Source organism: Dromaius novaehollandiae, chromosome 15 (assembly GCF_036370855.1).
Source record: "Dromaius novaehollandiae isolate bDroNov1 chromosome 15, bDroNov1.hap1, whole genome shotgun sequence".
In the NCBI taxonomy this organism is placed as follows: Eukaryota; Metazoa; Chordata; class Aves; order Casuariiformes; family Dromaiidae; genus Dromaius; species Dromaius novaehollandiae.
In genome coordinates this window covers 13,636,190-13,656,431 of record NC_088112.1, presented here as the reverse complement: position 1 = coordinate 13,656,431, position 20,242 = coordinate 13,636,190, and the positions used below count along the sequence as shown (strand labels likewise).

Below are 20,242 nucleotides of genomic sequence, written 5' to 3'. Positions count from 1 at the left end.
AACCTTTTTTTTTTTTTTTTAATAACCTTCAGAATATATACAAGCAAAACCATATGGAGTTATTGGCACTGCATCACTAGACTGTCAATTTTTATTTAAAAAGAAGAGTCCTCTAAGGAAAAGCACAGCTACTGTACTGTTTGGTGACTCAGTAGGAGGTATGCTTCCCTTTTAGACACTACTGAAGAGGTGTCACACTGGGGAGTACTGTGTTGCTGGAGGTGCTGTCTTTCAGGAGAGACACAAAGTCAAGTGTCTGACCACCCGTAGTCATAACAAGTCCCAAGACACTTGCAGCAAGGATAAAAGTCTTCTCCTTCGTGTCCTTGCTAGTTACTTGTACCGAGTATCAGGAATCTTTTAGACGAAGGGATCTTCATGCTAAATGCAGTGAGCCAAACCTGTTTAGATTTGTATCTATGAACTTAGTTGGTGAAAAAAGTTGGTGGAGGGCTCAGAAGGTGGCAAGGTTAGGACTGGCTATGGTTAGGTGGAGCTGCAGCTCCAGAATGGCAGATAAAACCCCCTTGCAGAGGCAGAATGGTGCAGCTGTTCAGAGCTTGTAGAAGTCATGGTGCAAGAACACTCTGAGATTAAAAACTTTGTCATTCAGTTGTATTCTGAACAATTCATACCTCCTAGCTTGCAGTTATGTTATTTCTTTTAGTAGACACCAAAGTCATATACACCTTGTTTAGATAATGTATTTAACTGTATTTTTCTCCTCGTTTTGAATCAAGCATTGAGTATTATTTTGTCAGCGTTGTCTGTTAGTTGGGGTTTATTGTTGACAAGTTGATGTGAGAGTTTTAACATGTTATCTAACACTTGTTTCTGCTGATAGGTTTTGTCATTCCACTGTACAGTATTTCTTCAAACTCCTCTTAATTTTTATTTGGAGCATAAACCAGGATTTAAAACCTGATATTATATGCTCAGCAAATGAGATTCATGAAGCCTTTTGGGTTGCTGGCTGTGTTTTTATTTCCCGTATTAGTTAACTCTGGGCCTGGAGTCTCAGCTCACCAGAGAAGATGAAAATTCATGTTTTTTCTAGATTTATATTAATATCTCTGAGATCAGAGCCTGATCTTTGTCATCTGGGTTCACATTGTTTTGCCAGTATCTTAAAGGATTTCAGCCTTTCCTTTAGTGATATGTATGCATTGTAGAAAGGATAACATGTTTTAACATCTAAGTTAATTATTATGCAACTAGGTCTTAATAAATAAGCCTTTAGTGGGACTTTGTGAGAACTGCAGAATTCATCAAAGAAAGATTTATCAATATTCAGTAGGCATGTAGCATTCTTGATGGTTTTGAGCTATTGTCTAGTTAGAAAGATTTGGGATGAGATTTGTTGGTTATGTTTACATTAATGGGGAATTAATTTTTTTCCAGGGATGTTCTAGCGGTGGCCAGCTGTAAATTTTTGCTGATTCTCTTTACTCTTTGCCAGTTGCCAGCACAATTGTTCTCGGAGGAAGAACAATTAAAAAAAGAGCCTTGTTAAGTTGAAAGCACTTTCTAGTCCGTGGATTAATTGTAACTTCTACTGTTACGAAATAGCTGAGCAAGAATGCCAACCGTTCTGCCCTGACTGTCTGGAAAGGTTGCTGAACTGCTCATTTTAGCCCTGCTTGTTCCCATCACTGATGCTTGTCTTCATTGCTCTACAATGACACCAAAAAATAATAGTTATGCAGTACTTACATAGGACTTTGTAAACCCTCATGCTCCGTGTTTCATGCATTCAAACCCTATGGATCATGAGTATCAACCCTGCTTTCATGCAGAATGGCATCCCATTGACATAGCCAATCATCCAGTAATGCAGGATAGATCCCAACTTTTTACTGCCTTTTAACTCACAAAAGATGTCTGTTCCTGCTATCAGAGGTCAGCTACTTTTCCAAAGATCCCAGTGTGCATTGTTCCCTGCTTCCTTGTTTGAGAGTATCTAACGCTGTGCCTGTGCCCACGTCCTTACAGTATCTTGAGTCAGTTGAACCGTATGCTTAATATACCATTTCTCATAATTCCACCCAATGAAATACATAGTAACAGGAGCATAATATATTTTATTACAGCCAACACATGTCCTCGCTCCCCTTGTGACTTGTCACCAGCATCCTGATCTTAATTCCACTCCAGTTTAGGACATTTGGTTTTGCCCTTCAACTTCCGTACCCTGACTAGATGATTGGCTTCAAGGGCAGACAGAAATATTTTTGTTAGGTGCATCATCTTTCTGGATGGGCACAAAAGTTAACTGTTTAGCTACTATGCTTTTCCATATCTGTGTGACATAGAAGAGTCCATCAGCAAAATCAGTCTTCCTACATGTTCAAGGCCCATTGCTTTATGAAAAGCTCTGATGAACTTAACACAAAACTTGTGATATAAGCAGATTTGGCTTGAGTCTGTGTGTCTGCTGCAGAGGTCATTACCTCTAACATTAATTAAACTCTCCCAGGGTCATGTTAAAGGTAGTGCACACATGCAGTATTTACTGATGACATCTCCAGCATCACATCTAGGGTCATCCTCTCCACCATCACATCAAAAACTTTCTCTTTTCCCTTTTCTGTCTCTCTCTTCCCCTCCCAGGGGTAACTTACAACGCATTCTACAATGTCTGGGTTGCTTGTATGTACATACAAAAAAAATCTGCTGAGTTTTATAGCTAGAGCCAGTTCAGCACCCCCTTCAAACACCACTGGAATATCTTCTCTTGTTGAACCACCACTCGCACAGCTCAAACAAAGTGCCTCCGCCTTTCCACAAAACAGCTCTTTGCTTCCTTCCAGCACTCAAAATAGCAATTATACTCCAGATCCCATTCTCATTGCCAGAGCTCCCTGCTGCAAAGGAAGTGAGGGCTTTATTCTCTTAAATATCGTGAAACAATGGGAACCTCTGAATGGCATGTCCAGCTTGTAGGCAAGAGCCACAGTGGCACTTGATTTTGTTCTGCAGCATTTTTCTGTTTAATGTTTTCTTATATAAATACACATATGCATATGCATATGTCATACAGATTTGCATTTTGTACTGGCCAGCTAGTTCTAGACACATCCTTATCAGTTTCTTTAAAATACTCGTTTTAACTCTATTTTTCAAAACAGAATCAAAGATATTATCAAAAAATCACATTTCCCAGCAGATTCTCTCTTGGACTGTCCTTCTTCACCTACTGTAATTGGGATTCTGGTTTATCCCTGCTTTTTGGCAGAGAAAATGAACATGGGAGAGATTCCTGTTTCCTTTCCAGTCAATTGCTGATTTCAGTGGGATCAGGGTTTCTCTCTGGGTACAACTTATAACCTAATTTGTCTATATCAATAAATATGCATTTTAAAATACATCATGGACTTTTTTTAGAGATGGGATGTCTTTTGCCTAGGAAAGATCTTTAAGTTACCAGGATTTTTTCTCCCCTCCTAAGGCCCTTCTTTGCTGTTACTTTATTTCAAACAAACTCTTCACTTGCTTTTGGAAGCAGGAATTGTCTGCAGAGGGGTTGCAGTCAGTCCCTCATCATATTGACACTGTACAGGTATCTCTACCTAAATACCCCAGTGGGTTGGGTGAGATAAGTTCCACGCATCTTCATAGCAGGACCATGAGAACTGGAGATTTACCGTCTCGGTTCTCAATCGACCATGGCTATTCCAGTTCTGCTGAGGATTTAGTGAAGCTAAAGCTGAGTCTGAGGTGTCATCCCAGAGGTTAATCCTGAGACCCTGGCATGGCTCGCAGGCTGGCAATGACACTGAAGCAGTGGAACAGCTGAAGCTCAGAGCCCTTTGGCTTGTGTAGAGGCAGCATGTTGTGGGCAAGTGTAATGACGGTGATGTCAGTGTTCTGTCAAGCAGGTTTTGCTTATAGATGTGGCATGTAATTGGGAGGCATAGGGCATTAGCTGGGTATGACTGTAGTGTACTTGAACTGAAAATGTAGAAACTTGCTAGGAGCAATTAGAAACCATCATGAAAACTGAAAGCCATTATTTTTTGGCTAAAACATGAAAAAGGGGGCAAAGAAAAAAATCCAAGCAAGTCTTTAATTTTTTTTTCCATGTAATTTATCTGATAGAAAGCAGAAATACTCTTATATTCTCTTCTTACTCTTCTATCTGCAGAATAAGGTAGCTTCTAATTCTAAAAGACTGCCATGCCTTTTAATTTCCTCTTCAGGCTTAGCTACCTTCTTAATTGCATCACTGTTAGCCAAAGAATGTGAGAGCTGATTGACAGATTGTGCTACCCGTTCTGAAAGCATCCAGTTAAAAAGTAGAGATGAAGTTTGTTTGCCCAATTTTTGCTTGACTGTAACCAAAGCTATTTCAGTTGCACACTTCAGCATGTGCACTAAGTTTCTGTTACATTTCCCTGGAACTGAAGACTTCTTGGATTATATATTGTTACTGATTTCGAGACATGAATGAACTCAATGTTCACTTTCTTCATTTCTCATGTGCTTTTGATTCAATATTGGCATACACTAAGGGTTTATTGCAAAAAAGAGGTCTAGACATCACTTTTCTTCTTCCTTCCTCTCTCTTCAGGCCATCAGTCCTGTGCCTAAACGTGATCAAAGATCATTTCCATGTCAGTCTGAGCAGACTTCCTGGCTTTTTTTAACACTATGCAACTTACACTTAAAAGCAAAAAAAAAAAAGGCTTGACAAACAAAATCAGAGCGAGTTTTGAGCCAGGTGTTGGGAGGGAATATGGTTATAACATAGTGTCTACAACTAACCTAACCAGTCAAGGATACGTCTGTTCAGATGGTCTTTGACTTATACCCCACTATTATTTGTGCAGAAACCGTTCTCTGTGCTTTAGAGGCTCAAACTCTGGCCAGAGACGATACACTCAGACACATCCTTTAAATAACCTGCCCCTCTGGGTTTTGCAGGTTCAGATGAAAACATGGTATGTGTGCAGGTGTCAAGTTGTCTAGGGAATCATTAATTATTGTATGTGCAGGCAGATTGCACACAATTTTACATGCAATCTCTTTACATGCTGAAGAGCATCCATCTGACTGATCCAAAGAAAGGTGGGAAAAAGAGGGGAAGTATATGTTCCCCACACATTAAATATTTACAATGTGAATATTTCTAACTTTCTTGGTACGCTGATGAAAGAAGCATGTTATCAACATGCTCACCTCAGGGTGACAAGTTTTAAGGTCTTGTATCTGTTAGGACAGAAACGTAGAGCTTCAGACAGCTGGATTAACACTCCTTGCCAGCATATTATAACTGTGATACCGCTGATACTTTTCCGCAATCATGCTAAAGTTACAGTAGTTTACCTTGAAGTAGCAGGCAATTGACTACTGATATCGTATTACAATAGCAGTAATGCTGTTACCTGTCATCGCTTACACTGAACAGAGGTTCTTTTAGCAAAAGTATGACTCTGGGAGGGCTGCTAATTCAATGGCATTGTGTGAACTATGACAGAGCACAGAGCTGTTTCGAATTTTTTCCGGTGACTGAAGTCTAGCATCTTCCGTAAAAATTAGAAATAGTTAAGCCACTTTTATATCCTCCTATTTGAGGGGTCAGATAGGGGTGAAATGGGGAAAAGGTAAAAGGAAAAGTAATTAAACTGAGACAACTTGATCGAATACTGGTTCTTATACTAAATAAATAAGGATAAATTCCGTTGATTATCTGGCTTTTCCCTGTACTGGTCTGGTAATAAAGTACTCGAACGTTGGAAAGTCTGTCACAATTTCAGCTAAAGCCTTGGCCCATCAGCTCGTAAAGAACAGACTGTGATTTGAAGCATGAAAAAAAAGAAAGGCAGAGCTGCAGAGGCTTCTGTGCTATGTAAGCTAACAACTGCAGCTGGGCATGGCTGTGTCCGTGTGCGCGCTCCACCGCTTTATCTCCCCGGGGTGTTTGTGTGAGTCCAGTATAAAGGATGTGTGTACGTCCAGTTATCTCACATTTAGCTGTTATAAACCAAATACATTGTGTATATGCTGTGCCCAGACTCTTTCAAACTTTTTTTATCATAGGAGGCTCGCTACAGTTCGAATTTAATAAAGATTTTGGATAAAGCAGCTTGGGCGCAAGTAGAGAGATATAAGAAAATTCAGATTTTCGCTACTTGAAGACAAAAATAAAAACTGGGGGCAAAATTAAATTACAGAAAACTGAGCACTCAAACCTGCCTCTGGACTATTTTTAATTCTGTTCTGTGATGTTGTTTTTTTGGTGGTGCTATCTCTTTCTATTCTTATTAAAAATCTGGGAGAAGAAATCAAAGCAGTCTCTCTGGGATTTTAGCTCACTCATGAGAGGAAATGCCAAACACCCTTTCCCAAAGTAGTCTAAATTTCTCTGATGCATTATAACTCAGTATCAGAGAGCTAAAGAAGTCCAAAAGATGCATGATGAAAAATTGATGAAAACTGTGTGGATCACACAGACCACACTTGAAACATTTGGTGAAGTGAGCAATGAGTAATGTAGGGCTGCTTTGGGGCAGTCCTACCGTCTGATCTGGTGATTATGTGGGTACTCCCTCAGCTTTTTGCTGTGCTGAATTGAATATTTACTGTATCGATGGCAGCAAATGCTGGCTATGCTAGCTCCAGGAGTCAGAAGAAGTTCACAAAAATAATGTAGACTATTCTGTTTCTATTCTTACAGTGTCACCTGAAGAATCTCAGTCAATAGGTACAGTCTGACTGACTGGGGCTTATTCTCTGTGTCACATTGCCTTTCTTGGATCTTTTCTGCAGTTAAAGAGGATGATGTCTATTTTCTAGTAAAATAAATAATTCTCCAGGGTTTTGGTTTTGGCTGACTACATTTTTATTTTTTTTTTAGTTTAGCATGCCATAAATACTAAGTACAGGTCTGATTCTGTTTCCATTTTAAATCAGTGAGACCACTAAATGCAGTGAGAGCAGGTTTGGGATTTTTTTGTCTTAATTAGGATGTTTGACAACTCAAGAAGGTTATGTTTAGAAGAGAGTTAGATGGCTGTATCTGGTGTTTAATTTCTCTTCTGTAGAATAAATTTCCTGTTGTAAAAATGCCACAAAAGGTAGCTACTGCTGTTTATTGACTAAAGAGCCAAGTAAAATCCAGCTGTGAACATGTGGGTAATAGGAGGTTTTCCTCATGCCTATATTTGATTTCCATGCACAGCCTCATGCTGGTAAATATCAGTGTAAGTCTCAATTTTTCTTTTGTGAATAGGGTATCTGACACGACCGGTTAGTTGTACATGAAAAGGTCTGTGAAGAAACAAAACAAAACAAAACAAAACAGTGCAACAACAGTCTTGTTAATAAATGGAAATCTTCCTACTTTAAATAATGATTTTTTTTCCCTCCTTTTTCTGCAGTTATCAGTAGACAGGGCTGGACTGAGATTTTCTGTAGTGTAGGAAATTCCGTTATTTTGACAATTTTTCTCTGCCAAATTGAATGAAAAAATGCTCATTTTAAATAAAGTTTAAAAATGTTTGAGAGTTCAAAACATTGCAGTTAAAAAAAAAGAAATGTTTTATTTTAGTTCAGTTTTTAAAAATGGTAGGAATCTTCTCGTGTAAAATAGGAGTTTTGATTAGAAGAGTCATCTTGAAAGGGGAAGAAAGGTACTTTGTCCTTCTGAAATTTCTAAAGGGACGTTTCTACATTCTGATTATTTAATTTTCAAAATAAAATTGCACTAAGCACCACACTTTCTCTATATTTTGATTTTAGTGGCAAATTGCTAGTTAGATGTGGTTATCAGCAGATGTGGTAGGAGTTGCTAATTGAGAAGAGAGGACAGAGAAACCTAAAGGAGCAAATAAAGCAGCTGAAGGGAGCACACTGGCTGCCCACCATGACCAGCAGACTGCTCCCCACATTGGCTTCAGTGCATCTTGATATGACAAGTTTCCCCCAGAAATAAAATACCCAGCAGGTATGGTTTGAGACGGCAGTGTCTGTAGTGTCACCCTTTCCCTCGGGTCCCCTGTGCCAGGAGGGCCACCAGGGAGAGGGGGTGGACTGACGGTGGAGCTGGGTCTGCGTGGTGCTGCCGTATGTGAGTAGCCCTTTGTACCTTGTTCATCCGCACTGCTTGCGTGTTGAAATTTATGCACATATTTAGCATGCTGCTGAATTGGTATGTCGTACAGAATGGCCGGGCAATCCTTTTATCTGATGGGCAGTTGCTAATTATTGCTCTGGCCTGTGTGTTTTGGTTTTACTGATTTTGCAAACCCATGTATACCTCTGTGTTTCATAGCCTCTCATCCAGCAGACTAAAGTTGCCCTCTGCTATCAAATGCTTTTATACCTCAGAAAAGGTGGTTTTGTCAGTTTTGTTTGCCCTAGACAGGTTTGAGCTGTATAACCAGCGCTCACTTACTGGATAACCACTGGTCTGGCTGACCTTGGCAGCACGACAGCTGTCATATTTTCACATGGATGAACTGTTCTTGAACAACTTCTCCAATGTGTTGGGAACAAACAAGCTTTTCTTCAGCATCAGGAATGCAGCGGGTCTTCCCTTTCCAACTATTTTTTTTGCCTTCCACAGACGTATTTATTGTGGCAATGGCAAGAAAATCCCACTGCTAACCCTTCGTGTTTGAGCTCTTTCAGAGTAGTGACAGAAGAGAAGCCCTAAATCCTGTTCAGGTCTTGCCTTCTTTAATTTAGCTCTTTGTTTTTAGTAAATATGAGTACTAATGTGCAGTGGCAAGAAAAATAGAGGGCCAAATCCTTTTACATCTTTAGTGTTAATGTTTCCTTTTCTGTTGCTATTTATTTCATTTGAACCACTGTGTCTCTGAGCGAGGAGCTGCCGGGGTGGTCATGGCCCAAGCATGTCCAGGCCCCAAGCAGTTTGCAGTGTGATGGAAAAGATAATCAGGGACAAATGATGGAGAATGTTTTATACAGGTGGAGTGAACTCCAGCTGGTAGCAGGCTCGCTAGATCCTTCAGCTGCAGAAGGAAAATCAGAGTGTGGGTGTCAGAAAAGAGCCAGAAGCTATGAGGGAGCAGGTGTACCAAGTTACAAGCATTAACCTAGGAAATCACTGTGTAAAACAAAGGTCGGGCAGCAGGGGCACCTGCAGAGCTGAGACTGAGTTGGGGAAATAGCCCCTCACTAGCAGAGGGACAAGAGTAATGATGATGGCACAGTCCTGCTGGCATCAAAACCTTTTGGGGGATGTCAGTTTTGTTAGGAACAGCTCTTCCTCTTCAAGGGGGAATTTTCCATCAAAATGTGATAAAAGGAGAGAAGCCTCCCAGATGAGCCAATAACCCATTTGTGAGAGTTTCCACCTGGAATGCAGAAGGCAAAAGCTCAAATTAATTTTGTGCCTGATTGAGACTGGAAGTCTGTATTTAACTAGCGGTTATATTTCTACATCACTTGTTGCAGTTACTTAAGAGATTTGTAGTAGTACAGTACCATGGCAATGGATTAACTGGTTGAAGACTTACTTCTGTGAGTAATTTTTACAGCCTGTGCTGAGCTGCGCTCTACTACAGCTACATATCATCTGAAATTAGCTCTGTTTTTCTCCCCAAACTGCAGTCCCATACCCTGTAACCATGCCTATATTGGATAAGGGGTGAGGCATGATATTTAATAATAGTTTATGTCAGTAAATCCAGGTGCTTTCTAAAAGTTTGCCTGATAAGACTGTTTCAGGACTGGAGCTGACTCACATGGAGCTGGCTTGGGTTTCTGCACACCAAGTGCATCAGTGCTGCTCGTTCCAGGGTTAATCCATGAAGCATCAGCTCAGGTAGCTCCTGTGTTTACATGAGTTCCCAAGTTACAGAGACACTGAATATTCTGCGGTTGTTGCCTTGCATCACAAAAAGTCTTGCAAGTTTTTGGTGATTTTGGATGCAAAACAGGAATGCAGTCTTTGCACCAAGATTTGCATGTGTCTCTGTGTGTGTCTGTGTGTGTGAGGAGGGTTGTTTGTGGCCCAGCTTCATGCCTGGTGTTGCTTGCAAGGTGGCAGAGCCTGCAGAGTGGCAGCAGGCCTGGAGCTCACAGTGGTGCTGGGCCGGCGGCATGTGCCATCCCGCCAGGCTTCCAGAGGGGACTGTCATCTTAACGCCAAAACCTGCGTTCAGTTACACTGTATTTTATTGATTGGCTATGTTAGTAGTCAGAAGACATGTTTTGTTTGATTCGTGTAGAAAAGAAAGTTTTAATGGTAGCTATGAGTATAATCGATGCCCGAAGCTTGTGCAGCAGAGGAGCCAGTGTTTAGCAATCACATAACTTTGGAGAGAGAATAAAAATTGAAGATTTTATTGACGCTCCCATGTTCTGCACATTTTTTTCATCTTGGGAATGAATTGCAGACCCTGGCGGTTAGTATTAATGCTATATATCCTCTGCGGTTAGTATTAATGCAATAGATTCCTGCCAAATAGGGAGAAAGTTAGAACTGAAAAAAAAAAAAAAAAAGGTGTGAAGAAGTTAGACACAAGCAGGGCTGCAAGTTATGCTTACAAAGGACTCACTTCTGTCGGCATTTCTCCTGGACTCATCCTGTCCATCTCAATCTGAAATATTTGCAGAGTGAAGTGTTGCTAATGACCAAGGCTGCCAGAATTGGACTCGAGGTGGAGAATGCACCTGAACTAGCAGTTTAAAGGAGGAACTGAGAGAGCAGGCTGAACCCCATGACTTAAGCCTTTCTGCTATACCCACGTCCTCACCCGTACACATCTGCTCTCCTGCCAAACGTTAGCCTGTGTGTTTTCTGCCAGCTCAGGAGCCATTCAGCTCCTTCTTGCATGAGTGTGGGACAATATTCACATAGCCAGGGAATCCGACCCTGATGTGTTCCAAAACAAAGTGCAGCCTATATTTTGTTTTGTCTTTCAGTGCAATAGAAATACAGTGCTTGGCAGAAAGTGTTCTATAAACTGATGACTTTTTTTCTTAAAATGAGGTGAGCAAACTTGGCTGCATAAGCCTGGTGTCTTGAACATTCTTCTGAAAATATTGTGGGTTTCTTTTTTTTTTAGTTAATTTTTCTGGAGTTGAATACATTCGAAGGAATTTTTGTTTACCTGCTTGCCTTTTTATTTTGGGGAGATAGGTTGAAATAGATGGACTTCATTTCTTCTACAGTTCATTTGGATGAAACTTCTGCAGAATTCAAGGAACATAGCACAATGCAAACAAAGTTAGATTTGGAAACTTTGGATTAGGGTTTGCAGACCCTAAAAGACAGCTCTTGTGTTTCGTATTGATTTTCTGAGCCTTTGAGCTGACATCAGCTTATTAAGCAGGCAAACAACGTAGCTTGGGAGGAAAGTGAAGGCACAGTGTTTCAACAGAGGGCTTCCCGAAGAGCTTTCCGTGTAATTTGGGGACTCCTGAGTTGACCTGCTGGTCCACATGGCCCGGTGTCTGAATGTGCACTGCAAAGCTACAACGCGAAGGTGTTTTCCGCATTTGCATGTTTGACGTTGCCTTTGAGTGCAGATATTTTTAACCATTATGTCTCCCGCCTTCGACTCCTGGTAGCGCATTCCTTGGGGGAAGCGCAAGCCGCGGCGGTCAGCTGCTCGCTGCCACGCTCGGGAAAGCTGGGAAGAATTCCCCAGCAAAGCCCCGGGGCAGCGCAGCTTCTCCCCTAAGAATAAGTGGTTCTGAGAGACTTTGCCACATAAGGGCCTGTTCGAGGCTCTAGGCACCAGCTGACACGGATGTCTTTGCCTCCCAACAGATGGCCGGGCTTTTGATTTCAGCAAGCACTCTCGTGCAGAGGGGTGGTCTCAGGATTCTGCCAGCACTTCGCATGACAGGGCCAGCTTAGGGCAAGAGGGATCTGATGTCCGTACCCTTCATAGCTCACAAGCTAAATGACGAGCTGTTGACAGGAAAGCCATCATCCGAAGTGTGAGATCCTGAACTCTCCTCGCTTTTCGTTTTTCTTTGGCGGAATTAATGCCCTATTTGCTTGTCTCTCAAAATCCATTCTGGCACAAGTACAAACCTTCGCCTGGTGGCAAGCAGTTGTCTGGATTCAAGATGCCAAGATTTGTGCTGACAGCTCCTTCTACACAATCTGAGTCAGGCTGTCACAGCTGGCCATTAGAGGCTTAAAAAGACACAAATACATACAACAAATAGCACCAACTTTCAGTTATTGAATATCAGAACCTACTTGATGAGCAAATGTAATGGCTTATACTGCCTCTATTTTAGCGTAAACAAACACAGGCTCTCCAATCCCCTGTTCAAGTGTTTGGCGGCAGCCGTTTATTTTATATTGATTGCTTGCTCTTATATAGGAAGATGGGACTAGAAGGGACTTCCTGGGTCATGAGATCCAGTCCTTGATAATCATAGGCATCACATCTTGTAATCCCCCCTCATTACCTTACTTTTCTTTAATGAAAGCAGTCCTTTGTAGTTTCGATTTGTCCTTGCAGCCGTTTGCCTAGTATGACTTTCTTGGCATGGAGGAACAGCAAGCACCAGACTTGCCCCTTTGAGAGGTGGCATCCCAATGAGAGCAGGGCGAGGACTGCTACTCATCACAAAGAGATTTTCTGAAGCTGTTTACCCTGCAGTTTTGCCTTTCTTGGTGGCAACATGTGCAAATTCTGCTGATGTAGCATTCAGTTGGGATGTTGAGGATGGATGCTTATAAAAGTTAACTTTCCAATTTCAAGTGAAATAGGATCAAGCAATTGCCCACCTCTCTTTTTGTGTATGGAGACAGGTCAGATTAGCTCCTGCTTAGTCAGTTGATGGTTATTGCAAATTTAATTCTGCTCTGTCTGGTGGCACTAGGTTTTAAACTTGCTGTAGGATTAAATTTTGCACAACTGAGCTTTAGTAGACCTTAGTCCGTAGTTTATTTTGGACAAAGGGTTGATAAACTTTGGCTCTCAAAGAGGAAGCCTGGAATCTGAGACCCACTATTATTCATTGAGTTGTCTTTATGAGTTTACAGTCCACTGATGCATAACACTGAAGGAAATATTTTCAGTGAAATGTTTGCTTTTTTTCTTTGGCTTTGTAAAATGCAATGTCTTCTCTTAGAGATATATGTCAGGGTCATATAGCTACTTCAGTGAACTGTGTATGGTCAGGAAATAGACTGCATTTAAAATATTTCATTTTTTCTGTGAAGTCAGGCTTTTAACCAAGACTTCTCCACCCCTTCTTTCAGGGTTTTTGGTCTTTCACTAATCACAATTTGAGCATTACTTTTATGCCCAAATTGGGTTTAATTGTGGAAGGGAGATTTCAGCTGTATGGAACATTTTCGGTATTTTTGTATTAAATCAAAATTTGCAGAGTACAGTGAACTTGTAAAATAAAACCCCACTTATACCTAAGGGAATTTTCTTGGCTAGCATTTTTCCGTGCTCTTTTTACTGCACTGAAATATGTGTCTCCAACTTCCTTGATGCTATGGACAGCACCATGAGGCTGGCCACTTAAAGTGATATAGGGATGGACTTTGCAAACTTTAATGGCTTTGACACAACAGATCCATTAAGTTCCTGCTTAAAGCTTTAGGACATGCTTACACATTTTGTTGGATTGGGGCCATATGAGCTCTGCGCTCCTCATGGATAGTCAGTGGGATGATTTGTCTGAGTTAGGATTACTAATGTAAATAAGGCTTTGTTGGACCAAATGCACAGATGTTACATGGTACTACTACAAACTGTTTATAAGATGCTAATGACCCTTTCTCTTTTTCCACAGGTTCTTCTTGAAATTTTTTCTCAAATGTAACCAAAATTGCCTAAAAAATGCAGGAAACCCACGAGACATGCGTCGATTTCAGGTCAGTCAGTCACATTTCCTCATTTCAAAATAATCAGCTCTTAGGGACAGAAGTAGTTTGACCCAAACTAGCCTGGCAATTCACTGGAAGATGCTAAAAACGTTAGGTCACAGAATAATGTCTGTGGGCTTCTCGTCACAGCAGAATTGGCAGGAAGTAGTTGGATTTTCTTGCTCTGGAGAAGAATACTCACTAAGATAACGCCATCTCCACAGGATATAAAAACATGAAAAGGAAAAACCAAAATGACCTCACTGTTGTTTGAGATTAAGGGGCTACCCTGCTCTGAGATGCTCAGTTCTGCCTGAGGAAGTCTATGCCTTCATGTTAACATGCCAAACTCAGTGAGCATGCTGCCTGTCCAAAGAGGCAGAGGAGGGTAGAGGGACAATCCAGTAACAAAATGAGGCTTGTGACTCTGCTTACAGCGTGGTGTTCTCCACTCTCCACCTTGAGCATTACTTTTCACAGCACTAAACACTCATAAGTATGCATCAGTGTGGTGAAGATCCATCCCTGTAGTCAGCAGTTGGAAAAAACTACCACTGGTTGTATCTTTCTTGGGATATTTTGGACTGGTATTTCCCTGCTGTGGTATAAATGCAGCTTCAGGTGGCCACAGACATTTTTTTATGCTATGTCTAAGTATGCCCATGACCACTTTGGGGATTAAGAGGAGCAGTGATCCTTGGGAAGATGGTCTGCATTGGCCTTCCCCAGTGCTGGACGCAGACTGGTGCTGTGGCGATGGTGAGAATTAGTTTCTCCAAGCCCCTCTGATGGAGACTTGGCCATTTGACTGTGCCAGTGATCTTTTATCTGAGTATGGACTGAATAAAAATACAGAGTAAAAGAGCCAGAGGACTTTCCCTTTTCAGGGGGAGGTGTGCACAGGGCCCAGGGAGGAAACATGTTAGATTTTTTCAGTGAGTATTTGCCTTGGGGGTCAGTGGAAAAAGATTTGTCCTGTAGACTGCATGGGTCTTTGGAGGGAAAAGACTCCAAAAGACCACTGCTACTTTCTGCAGTAGCCTAGGACCTTCTTTTCTTCTTTTCTGGCATTTTAGCACTTGAAAAAAGTGCTAAATGCTATGTAAATGGTGATACTATGTATATGTAGAACATGTATATTTTGTTGAACCACTTAATTATGACAACGCTGGAAAGTGGAGGGAGGTGTTATTTACCCCTCTGAGCACAGAAGGGCAGAATTGAAAAGATGTGGCCACAGGGGTTAATTTAATCAGTGTAAGAGCAGGGCCCTCCGCTTCTCCCCCAAGTCGGCCCTCTAACCCATTTTTCCAGTGATTCAAGCCTGCGTTATCCTTGAAGGAGAAAGTGTTGTCTGGAAAAGGACTCTCACCGGCATGGGGATTTAGGCCAAGCAGTCACCCCTGGGGCCTGTCAGAGCTTGCTTTACAATATGTACACTCTGTTGGTTTTGTACTCACCCCGGATACAGGCTGATTTTCATATGGTAATACCTTCGCCTGTTTCCTCAGAACAGCAATCAGGAGCCTGTGTAGGCGAGGAGGTAGGACATAAGAAAGGTTGTTGATCTCTTGACTTGTAAAGACATTCTGTCATACAAACCCAGCTTCACAGCAGTTGAGCTTTCCGTGTGTAAACAGAGACAGCTTAATTACACAGGTCATGTCAATTAGTGTGACCTTAGCATTTTCCAGAAATTAATCACTTTCAGCAGAGCAAACCGCTCATACTATAATACAGTGTGGTATTGAAGCTTGTAGCATTCTGTTAAATGCCTGGGCTTATTGTTTTACAATAGCTGCTTTTGTTTCTTTCTCCCTCTCACTTTTTTTTTTTTTCTTTTTTTTTAACTTGAACTTGTTGCTCTTTTAGCAATGGACTTCTTAAAATAAAACAGCCAGACTCTGCAGAGTCTGGGTTTCATTTATCGTTTCTCGAGTGAAAAGGAACAAGAATAAAAATAGTGTCTTGACAATACAATGCACCTAGATGTTTGAGACACTGTTGTGTCGGTACCAAATGCTGTATAGGTACCAAGTGAAATCCTGGTCCCTCTGACCTCAGTGGGGGGTTGCTGTCAGCTACCTTGGGCTCCTGAAATATTCCCACTAACTTGAAAGATCTGTCTTAAAGTTATGTCAAAGGCCTGGTTAAAAAGACCAGATGAAGGTATTTCCAAATACTTTTTCAATAGTAGCATACTCTTTTTTCTGAACAACATTTGGGACTTTTCTTTATTCCCTCACTGGTGCTTGAGTGTCAAGCTGCCCAGGGACTTGTCCACCTTTTAGTGTGGTATCATTCATCAGTTCCCCCAAAGTTGGTAGGAGTTACTAGAAAGCAGCTTGTGTTTTTCATGGACGAAACAGTGAAGGGCCAGGTACACTAGTCTTACACTATCTAAAGATGGATCCTGCAGAAAATCTCTCTTTGTAATAGTATTTTTTTCTGCAGCTGGGAATGTCTGGTTATAGTATGGTCTAAAAGAGGTTAAGAAAGCACAAAGAGAAGGCAGAGTATATGTTGATTCAGAAGACCTGTGGATGAATCTTCATTCAGACTCCTGTATAAAAATGAGTTAGGAAGTTTTACCCTGACTGCGAATATACTAGTGTTGTAAGCCTAACATAAAAGCAGTTGCGGGCCTGGGAGGAAAAGCATTTCTCTGCAAGTCTGAGATGTCCAGGCTTGTGGCAAGTAGATACTGCAAAGCAGAGGTGCCAAGTGCCAGCAAAAGTGTGCACTGGAGCCGTTTGTACAGGGCTGCTCTCGTTGTGTTCATTGTGTCTCTATTAACAGAAAGAGACAATCAGATAGGAAAAACCAAGTCAAGTACTATACAGGGACTCAAGTCCACCAAGTTCAGTATTCAGCTCTGCTGCAGACTCCCTGCTTGTCCTTGAGAAAGTTATTTAATCTCTGAGTGTTTCATCAGCCCAGTGGCACAGAAGCTGTGGTGATACCACCTCCACTCACCTTTGTCCAGCCTTGCCTTTTTATTCCGGAAGCCCCAAAGAGCAACTGCTACGTCTGTATTTATGCATTCTTCAAGTCCCTAGGTTTGGTGGGATGGGCTGCAGTGCCACAGTGAGTGGTAATAATAACAATTAATAAGTAGATGGTATTGTGGGTGAACTCTGCCCAGATTTTCTTTCTCAGCACTGAAAACTCATTCGTAAGACCTAAACAGTTTTGTATGTTATTGTAATTAATGAAACCCAGGTGGCCCAGTTACCTTGTTGTTCTTGTTTTAATACAACTGCTTGCAAACTGACACATGTCAAGTTTTCATTTAGAGAAAACTTTTGAGACTGAGTCACTGTATCAAACCCCAAACATTGATTTATTATGAAAACCTTGAAAGTCACTTAGAAATTGCCACGCTGTTCAGCGCTGTTACCACAACCTCTTCCTCAGCCTAGGCTGCTAGCTTGCCTTTGTGGGACGCTGCCACTCATGTTTGAATTGAAGCCACTTGTGTCTTATTGCAAATTTGCATAAGAGACAGAGATGATGCTTCATGAATCCCAGATAATGGAATTTGGACATGCAAGGCTCCATCCCCAGAGAAGGAAAAGGCAAAAAAAAAAAAAAAAAAAGATGGAAAATAGCAATGAGAGCTGTGGCCCAATTCAACGAGGTAATTAAGCATCCGGCCTGTCCTTAAGCATGTGAGCAAAATTACTGAATGTATTGTACTTATGTGCTCTAAGTTAGGCGCATTTTTAAGTGCTTTGTTAAAGCGAGAATGATTTTTTTTTTTTTTTTTTTTTTTTTTAGTTATCAGAATAAGGAAGTCAAGAAATTGTACGAAGAGGTTACCAAGTGGTGATGAAAATAAAAGATTTTGTTTAAGCCATTTTTGCATAGTTTTGAAGAAGTGGCAAGAGCAGCAAACACAGGAGTTATAGGTTAAACACTAAAGACGCCCTTCAAGCCTGGAAATCATCATAATCAGATATTCTCTGCCTTTGTCACTGGATGTTGGGGATGTCAAAAAAAAAATCAGAGCCCTCACCATCCATCGGAGAAAATTGAAAGCACAAGGAACATGCTATGTCTTAATCAGTTGGCAAAGCTTAATGGGCTGTGGTTAAAAATGAGGAGTCATGCGATGCTTAATTTTGATATATTAGGTGAGGTACCATAACAAATAAACAGGCTGAGTGCTAAACGTGGATAAATAGCTTGATCTCCAGGCTCCTGGTCTCAGAATTTTTTTTTCTTTCAAACCAAGCTCCAGAGCATTCACAACTGAACTATTTAATGGCAGGCAGAATAATTCACGGAGCCATGATATGTTAATGCAGTTGATAGTGCCAACTTGATTGAACAAAGTTGTAAACCAATGTGTTTTTTCATACCTCTGTCTCCCCTGGTGTTGATACAGGATTTAGATTCAAAATCTATGAAGGGCTGAAGCTAAAGCTCAAAATCATTTTCCGTGTTTGCCTGTCCCAAATTAAAACTGTGTTTTGTTGACAAAATTTGGAAAGGTTTGAGATTTGGCAGGCCTGGTTGTCCCTGTGCTTACATTAATGTGTCAGCACCTCATTAATCATTTATTAAACTGTAGTGTGCCTTTCCCTCTTGCTATGGCCTGTGTTTTAGGATGCCTCAGTGCCCATTTCACATCTACTTTGGCTCTCCCCTCCCCCTAATTTTATGATTTCTCCACAAATTAATTTTAGCATGTGCTTTAACTTGAACATATCCCAATCGTTTCAAAATCAAAATGAGGAGAGTGTTGTATTTTTTTAGATTAAAAATATGAGCAGAACTTGTAAGTACGTAAGTGCTCTGAAGCAATCCAAGTATGCAACTGTGGCACACAATATTCAAGGTATATCCTTTCTCTGCTAATAATTAGGGTATTAATATTTTGTTAGGATGGTGTATGTTAAGTATTTTTGTGTTAATGAGATTTTGTATTTTAAGAATTAGGCACTGAGCGTGTGCAGTTTCTTACAGGTGCACTATGAATAATCATTTTTTTCAGACAGACACATAAGAGTAACCACTTTTTTTTTCTGCATTTCCTGAGACTGGAAACAGTTTCTCTTGGGGATTCCTTTTATAGTTTCTTCTGCTAACGACACTGAAGAACGACACCGATGTGGTCTCTTTGTAGTAAATCATACTCTCTGTTCAGAGGGTAGGTAGGAAGACACTATTAAGTAATTCAAAATATGTTGCATCAACAGTTTCGGAAACCTGAGGAGGGGAAAGATTTAAATGTAGATTTACTCACATAAAACTGATTGCACTAGGATTGTTTTCTTGAGCCCTTCCCTAGGAAGGGACATTTTATAGAGATAGCTATTTACATATGTAAGTCTTTTAAAGGTTTGGGGCCTAAATTACTAACATTGATCCATTGATCCTATTCCTAGAAACATCCAAAAGTTTGGGTTTCAGCACCTGACTGATCAGTTTCAGTGGGAATCTGTATGTACCTATATGGCGTTAGGACTGGGTGTGTTATTTGTGAAAATATTTCAGATTGTGGCCCTTACTATTAGTGATGATAATACTAATTTTCATGTGCATCTAATTAGACCTGCAGAAGGAGAAAGGGGTTGGTAGGAATCATGGAGCTATGACGGGCAATACCAGTGAATAATTTGGTTCAAAATCCCAGTTGCAAAGAACTTACAATGGTTGCAAGTGCACAAATAAGATTGCAAACCCTGAGCCACTTATTATAATATCATATTTTATTGAAAATGTCATAAACTTTATTCTATCCCTCAGGAATGTAATGGATAAATTACTTTTGAAATCCCTTTTGGAATTTTATATATAGGACTTGTTTTTTCCTCCTAGTTTGATTTCAGAAGAACTCACCTACAGTGTTTGGTGCTTTCTTTTTCCCAAGTTTCCATCTCTAAAAGCTCTTGAATCATTTATTCCGTATTCTAATATCTCTGACTTAAAACACACACAAAAATCTATTGCCTAGAATGCCATTCTGAGGGACTGCTTCAGCAACCTTTCGATGTAAACTATTCTCTTTTTGTATTCCTCTTTTTAAAGGCAAAGGTTTTCTGGATTAGCTATGGATAGTTTAGCAGCTTCACTTGCTTTATATTTTTCGGCATTTTATAGGTGGTCAGAAATGGGTGGAAAAAAATCTTTTTTAATCCTATTTAAGTGGCAAAATTGAATTGTTGTAAGCGATCCTTTAAGTGTCCCCATTCAACCAACTTTGAGAGGCAGAGGCTTCCTGAGAGAGTTGAAGCAATGTTTGCCAATCCTTGTAAAGCATTTCACCTCTTCAGAGGCTAAAGCCTCTCAAAACCAAGAACAATTAAAGCAAGAGCCTTTCAGAGCGACGGGGGAATTCAGCAAAATAAATCAGAAATCCTCTGCCGGGGCTCTGGAGGCTTGCCTCATTATAAGAGCAGATCTATTAGCCCCCTTGCC

At 40.8% G+C, this 20,242-nt stretch overlaps 1 protein-coding gene across 4 annotated transcripts in view; it reads left to right on the top strand.

Annotated features, from left to right (window-relative positions):
* The window catches only part of EBF1 (EBF transcription factor 1), a 276,025-nt gene that overhangs the window by 157,270 nt on the left and 98,513 nt on the right, over positions 1–20,242 (top strand). For all 4 annotated transcript variants that reach the window (XM_064520935.1, XM_064520934.1, XM_064520933.1 and 1 more), the window contains exon 7: positions 13,744–13,825. In XM_064520935.1, the coding sequence (XP_064377005.1) occupies positions 13,744–13,825 (82 nt within the window). The remainder of the gene's footprint in view (positions 1–13,743; positions 13,826–20,242) is intronic.